General features: G+C 39.7%; 1 protein-coding gene across 24 annotated transcripts in view; it reads left to right on the forward strand.

Annotated features, from left to right (window-relative positions):
- Window positions 1-13,222, forward strand: part of bent (projectin protein bent) — a 48,053-nt gene extending 34,831 nt beyond the window's left edge. For all 24 annotated transcript variants that reach the window (XM_076405162.1, XM_076405164.1, XM_076405166.1 and 21 more), the window contains 16 exons: window positions 11-728; window positions 792-1,537; window positions 1,596-1,898; window positions 1,961-2,239; window positions 2,292-2,397; window positions 2,870-3,075; window positions 3,137-3,439; window positions 3,513-3,670; window positions 3,732-7,128; window positions 7,188-8,357; window positions 8,416-9,889; window positions 9,946-10,172; window positions 10,292-10,582; window positions 10,642-11,307; window positions 11,362-11,661; window positions 12,060-13,222. In XM_076405162.1, the coding sequence (XP_076261277.1) occupies window positions 11-728; window positions 792-1,537; window positions 1,596-1,898; window positions 1,961-2,239; window positions 2,292-2,397; window positions 2,870-3,075; window positions 3,137-3,439; window positions 3,513-3,670; window positions 3,732-7,128; window positions 7,188-8,357; window positions 8,416-9,889; window positions 9,946-10,172; window positions 10,292-10,582; window positions 10,642-11,307; window positions 11,362-11,661; window positions 12,060-12,694 (10,979 nt within the window). In that variant the 3' untranslated portion in view covers window positions 12,695-13,222. The remainder of the gene's footprint in view (window positions 1-10; window positions 729-791; window positions 1,538-1,595; window positions 1,899-1,960; window positions 2,240-2,291; window positions 2,398-2,869; window positions 3,076-3,136; window positions 3,440-3,512; window positions 3,671-3,731; window positions 7,129-7,187; window positions 8,358-8,415; window positions 9,890-9,945; window positions 10,173-10,291; window positions 10,583-10,641; window positions 11,308-11,361; window positions 11,662-12,059) is intronic.
- Window positions 13,223-13,780: the final 558 nt, after the last annotated feature.

A 13,780-nucleotide genomic window follows, 5' to 3' on the forward strand; every position in this document is an offset into this window, starting at 1 on the left:
CATTTTACAGTTGCTCCAAAGATCGACAGAAATGCCATATTTGACCTTAAAGTTAAAGCTGGTCAACCAATCGAATTTAACGTGCCTGTTATTGGCGAACCGCCACCAACTAAAGAATGGTTGCACAAGGACAACGTTCTCTTCAATAGCGATCGTTGCAAGATTACAAACGAAGATTACAAGACTCATATTAAGATTACAGATGCTCAAAGAGCTGACAGTGGACCTTACACTCTCACTGCTAAGAATATCAACGGAAAAGACACAGTAACTGTTAAAGTCACTGTACTAGATATACCTACACCGCCAGAAGGACCTCTTAGAGCTGATAATGTTACCAAGAACTCGTTGACTCTCAGCTGGAAACCACCAAAGGATGACGGTGGTTCAGAAATAACTCACTACCAAGTTGAAAAACTGGATACCGAAAATATGCGATGGGTACCTGTTGGTGATTCCGTCGGAACTACTATGAGAGTACCAAATCTAACTGAAGGACATGACTATCAGTTCAGAGTTCGAGCAGTAAATAAACAAGGTGAATCAACTCCATTGACAACCACTGAAAGTATCACTGCTAAGGATCCTTTCACCAAACCCGACAGACCTGGTGCACCCAAACCAACCGATTGGGACAAGGATCATGTGGATCTTGAATGGGCACCACCAAGAAAAGATGGAGGTGCTCCAATTACTGAATACATCATTGAAAAGAGGCCAAAACACGGGTAAGTTATACAAATCTTTAAAAAAGAGACAGATGATAATTTATGATGTAATTATTTACGCAGAACCTGGGAGGAAGCTGCCCGAGTACCCGGTACCTCTACCAAAGGAACTGCTCCTAATCTAACAGAAGGCGAAGAATACGAATTCCGTATTATTGCAGTAAACAAAGGTGGACATAGCGAGCCTAGTGAAGCTTCCATACCTGTTATTGCCAAACCGAGATTCTTGGCTCCATCCTTTAATAAGAGTTTACTTGAAGACATTACTGTCAAAGTTGGACAGAGATTCGGATGGACTATTCCAATTGAAGCTGCGCCTAAACCAACAGCCAAATGGACTGTTAATGGAAAAGAAATTGCTGTCGATGATAGAGTCGATCATGCCGTATACAACAACAAAGTATCATTTGACGTTTCTTCTGCTGTACGTGCTGATGGTGGTAGATACACTCTCACTTTAAGCAACGATTTGGGTAGTTTCTCTGCATCCGCTCAAGTCACAGTGTTGGATAAACCAAGTCCACCACAGCCTCCACTTGATGTTAGCTGTGTCACCAAGGAGAGCGCAAGAATCTCATGGAGACCACCACTGGATGATGGTGGTTCACCAATCCTTCACTATATCGTCGAAAAAATGGATGTGTCACGTGGTACTTGGGCTGATGCCGGAATGGCAACTATTACCTCCCACGACATCACTAGACTTATTCACAAGAAAGAATACTACTTCCGTGTTAAGGCAGTTAACGCTGTAGGTGAATCTGAGCCATTAGAAACACCAAAAAGCATCATTGCTAAGAATGAATTTGGTAAAAACAAATATTCTAACCCCTCAAGATCTAAAATTAAAATATATTTTATTTATAGACGAGCCCACATCACCTGGAAAACCAGCTGTTACAGATTGGGATAAAGATCATGTTGATTTAGAATGGACTCCACCAAAAAGCGATGGTGGCTCTCCCATTACTGGTTATATCGTCCAAAAGAAAGAAAAGGGTAGTCCCTACTGGACCAATGCAGTACATGTACCCGCTCGCAAGACAACTTGCACCGTTCCTGATTTAACCGAAGGACAAGAATACGAATTCAGAGTCATTGCTACGAACACTGCTGGCCAAAGTGAACCATCTGAACCATCTGACATGGTCACTGCTAAAGCCAGATTCCGTAAGTTAATCTAATACAATGCTTATTTCAGCAAAAATTTTACCTTTTACTTTTTTATTTAGTGGCTCCTAAGATCAAAACTCCACTCAATGATATTCGTATCAAAGCTGGACTAATCTTGCATATTGATATTGACTTCATCGGTGAACCTTGTCCTGAAGTTACCTGGACTGTAGGTAGTAAACCTCTTGCCGCTGATGAACGTACCACAGTGACCTCCATCGGGTACCATACGGTCATCCACACTGTGAATGCAAAGAGATCAGACAGCGGTTTGTATCACATTTTGCTTAAAAATAACTCAGGTATAGACGAAGGTTCCTTCCAAGTTACTGTTCTGGGTAAGTCACTAATTTTGTCCATATCCGCGGGTATTTTAACCAGCATTTTCAGACCGTCCTGGAGCACCACAAGGACCATTGGAATATGAAGAAGTTACTGCACAAAGCGTAACTCTTTCTTGGAAGCCTCCAAAAGATAATGGTGGTAGTGAAATTACGTAAGTTTTTATTAAAAGCACTTTATTATGAGTGATATTAATAATTATACAAATAATGCTTTTAACATAATTTGTTCATAGTGATTTATATATTAATATTGAATATATTTGTCTTATTAGTATTGGTCAAATTTGATATCTAGCTAACGATGAAGCTGGGGTTCCATAGTTCACATATTCCATTGTTTGGTTACTCTAGGTCTAGAGTCCCTCTACTGGTTGCAGAATTATAGAGTTTGCAATCTTCAGGATATGTATCAATACTGCAAACATTTAATTAGTTACATTTCCTTTCTAAAAATGATCATCATTTAACTGTACAAAGGAAAAAGTACAAATAATTTTAAGCATGCAAATCCAGATAAATATGTACCAAAAAAAAACATAATGAAATTATATTTAACTAATATGAAGAATAAATCAGTCTTAAATAATATAACCTATTTAATATAATTAATTAATTATGTTACAGTGGATATGTGATTGAAAAACGAGACCTCACCCATGGTGGTGGTTGGGTACCGGCTGTTAACTATGTAAACCCCAAGTACAACCACGCAATCGTACCTAGACTTTTGGAAGGCACCAAATACGAATTCAGAGTATTTGCCGAAAATCTGCAGGGAAGATCAGATCCTCTCGATACAGAGAAACCAGTTGTTGCCAAGAATCAATATGGTAATCAACGGAGAATCATACTTAAAAAATACTTTAAAATAATTCTACAACATTATTTTAGATGTTCCTGGTAAACCTGGTAAACCAGAATTAGTCGACAGCGACAAAGACCATATTAAAATCAAATGGACTGCTCCTATTAGTAATGGAGGCTCTCCCATTCTTGGATATGACATAGAGCGTCGCGACCGTGCGACCGGACGATGGGTTAAACTCAACAAAGAACCCGTCAGAAGCCAGGAATATTATGATGATCGTGTACAAGACGGTCATCAATACGAATACAGGGTATCTGCAGTTAATGCTGCAGGAAATGGCAAGCCTAGCGATGCATCAAATGTATTTGTCGCTAAACCAATGAAAGGTATGTTTCAAACTGTTTTCCTTGTTTTGAGAAGATATATTTTTATGAATCTATATTTTTTGAATATTTATAGAAAAACCAAAATTGTGGTTGGATGGTATCATCGGAAGAAAAATCAAAGTCCGCGCTGGAGAACCCATCAATATCGATATACCATTATCTGGTGCCCCAGCACCTAAAGTTGAATGGATCAAGAGCAAACTTCAAGTACCCGAAAGCAGCAGAGTATACGTACGTAAACAAGCATTAAAAGCATTACGATATTTATTAATTTTTTAATAATTATTTACAGACTGAAACTAACAGTGAACACACTAGAATGCGTGTTGAAGCATCAAACAGGGGCGATTCTGGCATTTACACTGTCAGAGCTAAGAATGAATATGGTTCTGATGAAGCAGATATTGAAGTTATCGTCGTTGACAAGCCCGGAGTACCTAAAGGCCCACTCCAATACACTGCAACTACACAAGACACTGTATCATTGTCATGGAACCCACCAGAAGATGATGGTGGTGGCGACATAACTGGATACATAGTTGAAATATCTGAATACGGTACCGACTTGTGGAGACCATGCCCTGGTTTCTGTCCAAGACCATCGTTCACCGCACGTGGACTTACCGAAGGCAAAAAATACGTCTTTAGAGTTCGCGCAGAAAATATTTACGGTGTTTCTGAACCACTGGAAGGTAAACCAGTAGTCGCAAAGAGTCCGTTCGATCCACCAGGTGCGCCAAGTCAACCTGAAGTCACTGGTTATACACCAAACTCCTGCTCCCTCAGATGGAATCCTCCAGTATCCACGGGTGGCAAGCCTATTACCGGTTACATCGTCGAAAAGCGTGAACGTGGTGGTGATTGGATCAAGGTCAATAACTATCCCACACCAAATGCTCAATACACTGTCCAAGATCTACGTGAAGGTAATAAATATGAATTCCGTGTTACTGCCGTTAACGAAGCTGGACCTGGTGAACCCAGCAAACCCACTGAGCCAATTATTGCCCAACATCAACGTTTCAAACCAACTGCTCCTGAACCACCCAAAGCTGATCGTATTACCAAGGATAGCGTTACCCTTTCATGGAGACCACCAAAGAGCGATGGTGGATCCAAACTTAAAGGCTACATCTTGCAACAACGTCCTAAAGGTTCCGATGATTGGACCGACGTTAACGCTCTTCCTATTAATGACACCGTATATACTGTACCAAGGCTGAAGGAAGGTGAAGAATATCAATTCAGAGTTATTGCTGTTAACGATGTTGGACCATCCGATCCAAGTAGACCAAGCAATCCAATACTTATTGAAGAACAACCCAACAAACCTTGTATGGATTTGGGCGGTGTTCGTGATATTACCGTACGTGCTGGTGAAGATTTCAGCATTCACGTTCCATACATCGGATTCCCCAAACCAACGGCATCCTGGTTCGCTAACGATAAGCTTTTGGATGAATCTGATAATAGAGTATTCCCACAGCTTGCTGATGATTACGCCAGTATCATCGTGAAGAACTCCAAACGTTCTGATACCGGACAATACCGTCTACAACTCAAGAATCCATCAGGATTTGATACCGCCACGATCAATGTTAAAGTACTTGATCGACCAGGTAAACCTGAAAACCTCCGAGCTGATGAATTTGCCGGTGATGCTCTCACCTTGTACTGGCAACCACCTAAAGATAATGGCGGTGCAGATATCACTAACTATGTTGTGGAAAAGAAAGAAGCCAAATCATCTACATGGACAAAAGTCAGTAGTTATGTCACTGTACCTTTTGTAAGAATCCGAAACTTGCAGCTTGGTAAAGAATATGACTTCAGAGTAATCGCTGAAAATCAATACGGACAGTCTGAACCAGCTGTTACATCTGAACCAATCCGTGCTAGACATCCATTTGATCCACCAGGAGCACCTGGAACGCCAAGAGGCATTGATTCGAGCGAAGACTCAATTACCATCCAATGGACAAAACCACGTCATGATGGTGGATCTCCAATTACTGGATACGTCATTGAAAAACGTCTCATTACTGAAGACAAATGGACCAAGGCTTCACATGCTTTGGTACCTGACTTGGATCTTAAAGTCATCAACCTTATTGAAAATCACGAATACGAATTCCGTGTCGCCGCTGTTAATGCAGCCGGTCAAGGTCCATGGAGCTCTGCATCAGATGCTCTCTGTGCCAGAGCACCTCCATCTGCTCCTCGTATCACTTCTGATTTGAGTATCAGAGATATCATCGTTATTGCCGGCGAAGAACTGAGAATCACTGTTCCTTACGTTGCCACACCAAAACCAAAAGCAACCTGGACTATAAATGGAAACGAGGTATCTGGAGACGATAGAATCAAAATGGAAACTAACGAAATTGCATCAATTTTCTACAACAAATCTGCCAAGCGTTCTGATACAGGAAGTTATACAATAAAACTTACAAACTCCATGGGCTCCGATTCAGCTTCATGTAGAGTACTAGTTGTTGACAGACCACAACCACCTCAAGGTCCTTTGGATATCTCTGATGTTACTCCAGATAACTGCTCATTGGCCTGGAGACCACCTCTTGACGATGGAGGTTCACCTATAACAAATTACATCGTTGAAAAACTTGATACTAATGGTATCTGGGTGAAAGTTAGCAGTTTTGTTCGTAATACTCATTATGATGTAATGAGTTTAGAACCTAATAAGAGATATAGTTTCAGAATTCGCGCTGAAAATCAATATGGTATCAGTGAACCTTTAGAAAGCGCTGAACCTGTGATCGCCAAATATCCATTCACCATTCCTGAACCACCAGGTCCTCCACGTGTAATTGATTGGGATACCAACACTATCAATCTAGCTTGGGATCGCCCAAGTCACGATGGTGGTTCTCGCATTCAAGGGTACAAACTGGAATACAGAGACGTTCGTGACACCCACTGGGTTAGCGCTAGCGACTATCTCATCAAAGACACTCACTTCGATTTGTACAATTTGATAACTGGACAAGAATATGAATTTAGAGTACGAGCTAAGAATGCTGCGGGCTTTAGCAAACCATCCGCTTCATCGTCCAGATTCAAACTTAAAGGCAAATACAACGTACCATCACCACCGCGCAATCCTAAAGTCGTTAATGTTGGCAAAGGTTACGTCGACCTTACTTGGGAACCTCCAAGTTCCGATGGAGGATCAAAGATCACGGGATATATCATCGAGAAACGCGAAATCGGTAGTCCATTGTGGACTAAATGCAACGACTACAATGTTTCAGACACCAACTTCACTGTTCTCAATCTCCACGATCAATCTGAATACGAATTCAGAATATCTGCGGTTAACAGTGCAGGTAAAGGTGAACCCAGCACTTGCACCGCTCCAGTCAAGGTCTGTGAAGTTTTGGGTGGTGAGAAACCCGAATGGATTCGTAGATTGCTCAATGCTTCAGCTCCTCTTGGCAAATCTGTCAGCTTGGAGTGTGAAGCCAGTGGTAAACCAGAACCAACATTCCGTTGGTTAAAGAATGGCCGCGAAATACAACTTGGTGGTCGCTTCAAGATGGAAAGCAAAAACGGAACAGCTTGGTTACATATTTCAGATTTATTGGATATTGATGACGGCGACTACACTTGCGAAGCCAGCAATTCTCTTGGATCAGTTACTACCACTGCACGTCTTAAGATTGGAAGTAAGTATTATATCATCATTTCTCTAAAATATAATTATTAATTTTCTCATTCTTTTTAGATCCACCAAGAATTGAACGTCTACCTGGCGATTTATACTTGGCTGAAGGTGATAACACCAAGATTAAGATTTATTACTCTGGTGATCAACCTTTGGATGTAAGCTTGTCGAAGAACGGACAAAATATCGATGATGACTCCCATATTCGTTTCACTGTATTTGATGATTACATCATCATCTTCATTAAAGACATCAAAAAATCTGATGCTGGTAATTATAATCTTACTGTGAAGAATGACAGTGGAAGTGCCTCTGGTAACTTTGCTGTATATATTACCGGCTTACCCGGCCCACCAAATGGACCCTTGGAAACCACCGACATCACTAAACATACCTGTACACTCAGCTGGAAACCACCTAGTTATGATGGAGGTCTTCGCGTAACTCATTATGTTGTTGAAAGAAAAGACATTACTGGAACTCATTGGATAACAGTTTCCAGTTCCTGCAGAGATACCACCTTTACTGTACAAGGTTTGACTGAAGGACAAGAATACCTGTTCAGAGTTATGGCTGTCAATGACAACGGTATGGGACCTGCTTTAGAAGGAGTTAATCCTGTTCGTGCTAAAGCTCCATTCGATCCTCCATCGCCACCTGGTGTACCTGTTGTTACCCAAGTTGGAGGTGACTTTGTTAATCTCGAATGGACCCGACCTGAAAACGATGGTGGAGCTCGTATACAAGGATACTGGATAGATAAACGTGAAGTTGGTCAACTTGCCTGGCAACGTGTTAATGTATCATTGTGCTTGCCTACTCAGATTAACATTTCAAATCTGATTGAAGGACGTCAATACGAATTTAGAGTATGCGCTCAGAACATCGCTGGTTTATCCGAACCATCATCAGCCTCAACTTCTGTCGTAATTAAGGATCCTTTGGCCCCAACACCACCTGAAATCATCAAGCCCCTTAAGAATGCTCAATGTATTCAGAATCACAACGCCAAATTCGAGTGTACTATTACTGGTGTACCAGCGCCTACTATTACTTGGTACAAGGGAGCCAGAGAAATTACCAACGGATCACGTTATCACATCTACAGCGAAGGAGATGTCCATCACCTTGTCATTCACGACGTATTTGGAGAAGATGCTGATGAGTATGTTTGCAGAGCAGCCAACAAAGCTGGAATTAAATCAACGAGGGCTGAATTACTAATAATGAGTAAGTAATTTAATATTTTCTCAAAAATATGATTATTATAAATATTCTTATATTTTAGCTGCACCCAAACTGAATATTCCTCCAAGGTTCCGTGACACTGCATACTTCGATAAAGGTGAGAATGTCATCATCAAGATTCCATTCACTGGATTCCCCAAACCAAAGATCACATGGGTCAGAGAAGGTGAAGTTATTGAATCTGGTGGACATTATCACGTTGAAGTTAAGGACAGACACGCCATATTAACCATTCGTGACGCTAGCAAACTTGATAGCGGCCCATACAGGGTGACAGCTGAAAACGAGTTGGGACAAGACACCGCCATCGTTAAGATTCAAATTGCTGATCGTCCTGATCCACCAAGATTCCCAGCTATCGATAATATCGGTACCGATTCATTGGCTCTAACCTGGAAAGCACCCGTTTGGGATGGTGGTAGCAATATCACCAATTACCTTGTTGAAAGACGCGAACACCCACTCTCCACATGGATCAGAGTTGGAAATACGCGACTTACCACTATGGCTGTTAGTGGCTTGACACCAGGTCACCAATATGAATTTAGAATTTATGCAGAAAATATTTATGGAAGATCTGATCCATCTGAAGTAAGCACTCTTGTCACCATGAAGGACACTACCAAAAAGAAGGTAGAAAAGAGGAAGTACGAAGTGGACGAAAACGGTAAGAAGATCAGAGAATCTCACAAGGAACCAGTGAAAGATTATGACAACTACGTCTTTGATATCTACTCTAAATTTGTTCCACAACCCGTTGAAATCAAAACACGCAGTGTATACGATGATTATGACATTCTAGAAGAAATCGGTACTGGTGCCTTTGGTGTTGTACACAGATGTCGTGAACGTAAAACAGGCAACATTTTTGCTGCTAAATTCATTCCGGTATCACATGCAATGGAGAAGGAACTGATCCGTAAAGAAATCGATATCATGAACCAATTACATCATCCCAAACTTATTAATTTACACGACGCCTTTGAAGATGATGATGAAATGGTCCTTATCTACGAATTCCTTTCTGGTGGTGAACTGTTCGAAAGAATCACCGCCGAAGGCTACACCATGTCGGAAGCCGAAGTAATCAACTACATGAGACAAATTTGTGAAGGCATTAAACATATGCACGAAAAGAACATCATCCATCTTGATATCAAACCAGAGAATATCATGTGCCAAACTCGTAAAGGTACCAACATCAAGTTGATCGACTTTGGATTAGCTACCAAGCTTGATCCTAACGAAGTAGTTAAAATCTCAACTGGAACAGCCGAATTTGCTGCACCAGAAATCGTGGAAAGAGAACCAGTTGGTTTCTATACAGACATGTGGGCCGTTGGTGTCTTGGCTTATGTCTTGCTTAGTGGACTCTCGCCATTTGCTGGTGAGAATGATATTGAAACACTCAAGAATGTCAAGGCTTGCGACTGGGAATTCGACGAAGAAGCCTTCGCTAACGTCTCCGAAGAAGGAAAAGACTTCATTCGAAGACTATTACTCAAGAACAAAGAGTGAGTATTATTTCAAATATATTGGAACTCGTTTAATATTCAATAATAATTTTTAGGAAACGTATGACCGCTCAAGAATGTCTCCTACATGCCTGGCTTGCCGGTGATCACAGCGACAGAACGTCAGCTATTGACCAATCGAAATACTTGAGTCTCCGTGATAGAATTCGTGCTAAATATGATGCATGGGATTCATTCGCCTTACCAATTGGACGCTTGTCTGAATATTCATCATTACGTAAATTACTTATCGATAAATACAGAATCCACGACACCTACTTCGGTAAGCATAACATTAGGAAGAAATTTTACAAATATATGGTTCAATATATATTTAATATCAGTTCCATTATAGTTCATTATTATCAGGATACAATTTGTTAAAATTAAAATATTTTTCAGATCGCAGACAAGCTGCACCTCGATTTGTCATCAAACCACAAAGTGCATTCTGTTATGAAGGCCAAAGTGTCAAATTCTATTGCAGAGTTATTGGTGTTGCTGCACCAACGGTTAGTTGGTACCACAACAATGTTGAACTAAGACAAAGTGTTAAATACATGAAGAGATATGCCGGTGATGACTATTACTTCGTCATCAACAGAGCCAAACTCCAAGATCGCGGTGAATACATCATCCGAGCTGAAAATCATTATGGATCTAGAGAAGAAGTTGTATTCTTAAATGTTCAACGTAAGAATTTTTTTTTTATTTATTGTATCTATAATTAACCCGTGATCACTTGATTGTAGCGTTACCTAAAGTTGTGCCTGAATACAAACCAGAGGCTCCTGTCGTCCGTAGACGTGAACCTCTTCCTTATACATTCTGGCAAGAAGAACAAGAATGCGCGCCTAGCTTTACATTCTTGCTTAGACCTCGTGTTATGCAAGAACGTGATACATGTAAACTGCTTTGCTGTTTGAGTGGCAAACCTTTCCCTACTGTCAAATGGTACAAGGATAAACGCGAACTCAGCAAATACGAATATTCGATGTCTAGCACTGATGGTGTTGTAACTATGGAAATTCAAGGATGTAGGCCATCCGACTCTGGTAAATATACTTGCGTAGCTACCAACAAGCATGGACAAGATGAAACTTCCTGCGTGGTTATCGTTGAGGGAGCAACTAGCACCGAGGAACAAACAAAGATGGCGGAAAGAATATTACACTCCGGCGATAGAAAATATATCGAAAATCCAATCAAACCAGCACCCGTACCAGTCACGATTAAAAAACAAGTAACTCAATCACATCCCATCCAACCCAGATCAGCAAATGCTAGCACAAATAGTTTGGCACATTCATCGTCCACTTTGAGTGTTGGTGATGGCGACAGACGTCCTAGGAAATATGGTAGATTGGATTCAACTGGTAGTCCAAATAGATCCAGAAGTGCCACCAAGGAATTAGCCCGTATGTATTATACATATTTAAAATAAAACAACTACATACACTTTATTATTCTAGTTCCACCCGACTCAAGCATGGGACCACCCAAATTCACAAAACAATTAAGCGACTTAAGCATTAATGACGGCGATAGCCTTACATTGACTGCCCATGTTCAAGGAGATCCAGAACCACAAGTAGTATGGACCAAGAACGGCAAACAACTGAGCTCCTCCGAAGTTATTGATCTCAAATACAAGAACGGAATTGCTAAATTGCATATCAATGAAGTTTACCCTGAAGATGAAGGTGCTTATGTTTGCAAAGCAACTAACTCTATGGGAGTTGCTGAAACAACATGTAACCTAAAAGTTAAAAGTAAGTAAATATATTGTGCATTACTAGAACTTTTTCCTTCTCGCATTTGTATTCCACGCCAAAAATGAGGTTATAAAACAATAAGCAATAGATTTGGAGAAAACAGTGGGTGGAGTTAACCCTGTAAAACGTTTGTTATTTTTCCGGCAATACTCAGTTCGTGCTTAATGCTCATTCATTTATTGCAATCAAGACCGACCCACTAATAGTTTGACTCAAGTTGAGCTTCCAAATCCTCATCCTCGAATTTTCTCGGTTGACCAATACGACGTTCATTCAATTCATAGTCTTAATATATCAATTATACTTTGTAATTTTTCTCATTCTCATCTCATCTAGCTAAAAGTTAATTACAATATCTGTCATAAATTAAATTCATTGCCACAATTTTGTTTCAGTTATGACAAACCAAACAAATGGAAAGAAAAAGACAGAAGACAAACCCCCAACGATAGTCAGTCATTTGGAGTCAGCTTTTGTAAAAGATGGTGAACCAGTAACGATCTCCTGTCGCATTATCGGAGCTGATAAATTCGATGTAATCTGGCTACACAACAATAAAGAAATCAAACCAAGCAAGGACTTCCAATACGTGAACGAAGCTAACATCTACAAACTAGTCATAGCTGAAATATTCCCAGAAGATTCGGGCGTGTACACTTGCGAGGCCTTCAACGATGCCGGCGAAAGCTTCAGCAGCTGTACCTTGAACGTCGTAGTTCCCGGCGAACAGCCCAAGAGTCCCGTGTTCAAAACATTCCCGATTTCCTCAACGGTTTCGGATGGCGAAACCGCCACTTTCGTAGCTGAAACCGAAGACGAACCCTTGCAGATCAGCTGGCTGAAAGACGGCAAACAGATTAAAGATGGTAGTGCCAAGTACAAGTTCACCGCCGATGGTAAACGGTACACTCTGCAAATAGTATCATGTGACTCGAACGATATCGGCCAATACCAAGCCAAAGCCATCGGTAAAAAGGGAGAAACGTTTGCTGCCTTCTCGCTCAACGTTGTACCATCAGGCCAGCTATAACCACTTACTATGATCATCACTTCACCAATACTAACTCGAAATTACTCTTTAACCAGGTCGGCTTCTCAAATCACGGTTAAACGAACGAAATTGTATATTATTTACTGTATAAATAACGTTTATTTATTTAATTGTAAGTATTTTGTATAAATGAGTGTGCTGTATAAAATGACTTTGACCAAGTTCGTATTTGCGGCGTCACCAGCATCCTCAACTTTACCACCAACATCCCGTGATGCTACAATCTCGGCTTGGCCAACGTCATTTACTTTTTTTCTCGATCGAATCAAAATAAAAAGTCGCTCCTTTATATTAGTTTCGAAAAAAAAGGAGCGACCCTTGTCGAACATTTTTAATTTAAATGGTATGAGAAGAGATTTATTTTATTTTAGCGTGAAGGTGCTTGGGCCATTATTTTCATTGAGGTTCAGTATTTAATTTATCACACATAAACGCATTGTTGCTTGTGCAAAGCCGTACCAAAAATCTGTATCATATTATTGTAAAGAAATAAATCTATAATTTTTATTCTATGCCTTTTATTTTCCAACCTGTTACAGACCTTTAACCTATTCAAATATTAAATTTTTCATTAAGTTATTCACAAAATATCACAAATGGAAATCAAATAAAATACTTCTTAAAATAAAATATTTTACTAAAAAACCAAAGACTCTATACATTGATTATCTAATTAATCTAATAATATTTTTATTGTCAGCTTGGTTCACACAAAATTTAATTGAAAAAAAATTTAATTAATTTAATAGATTTATATATATTTTATAAAATAATCACAAAAAAAACAACGCGGGTTAACGTAACTAAAATGAATAAATACAGGAGATATGATGAATTATATAATAAGTTTACCAATACTAAAATAATTTAATTGATTAAATTTCCATATTTTACCCATTTATTCTTACTTTTAATTATTTGAACTTTTAGTTAGCCTAGAAAAAAAAACAATCGTTCTAAGTTTGCTAAAAATCATTAGAAAATTATGGCCAGCATGCTCTAATAATAAAAACGCTTACTCACTTCACATTCACTGTTTTAGTTTTGTTTAACGATTTCGATGAA

The sequence above is a fragment of the Rhynchophorus ferrugineus genome, unplaced genomic scaffold, assembly GCF_030347505.1.
Source record: "Rhynchophorus ferrugineus isolate W39M unplaced genomic scaffold, kcgeb_rfMv2 rfM5, whole genome shotgun sequence".
In the NCBI taxonomy this organism is placed as follows: domain Eukaryota; kingdom Metazoa; phylum Arthropoda; class Insecta; order Coleoptera; family Curculionidae; genus Rhynchophorus; species Rhynchophorus ferrugineus.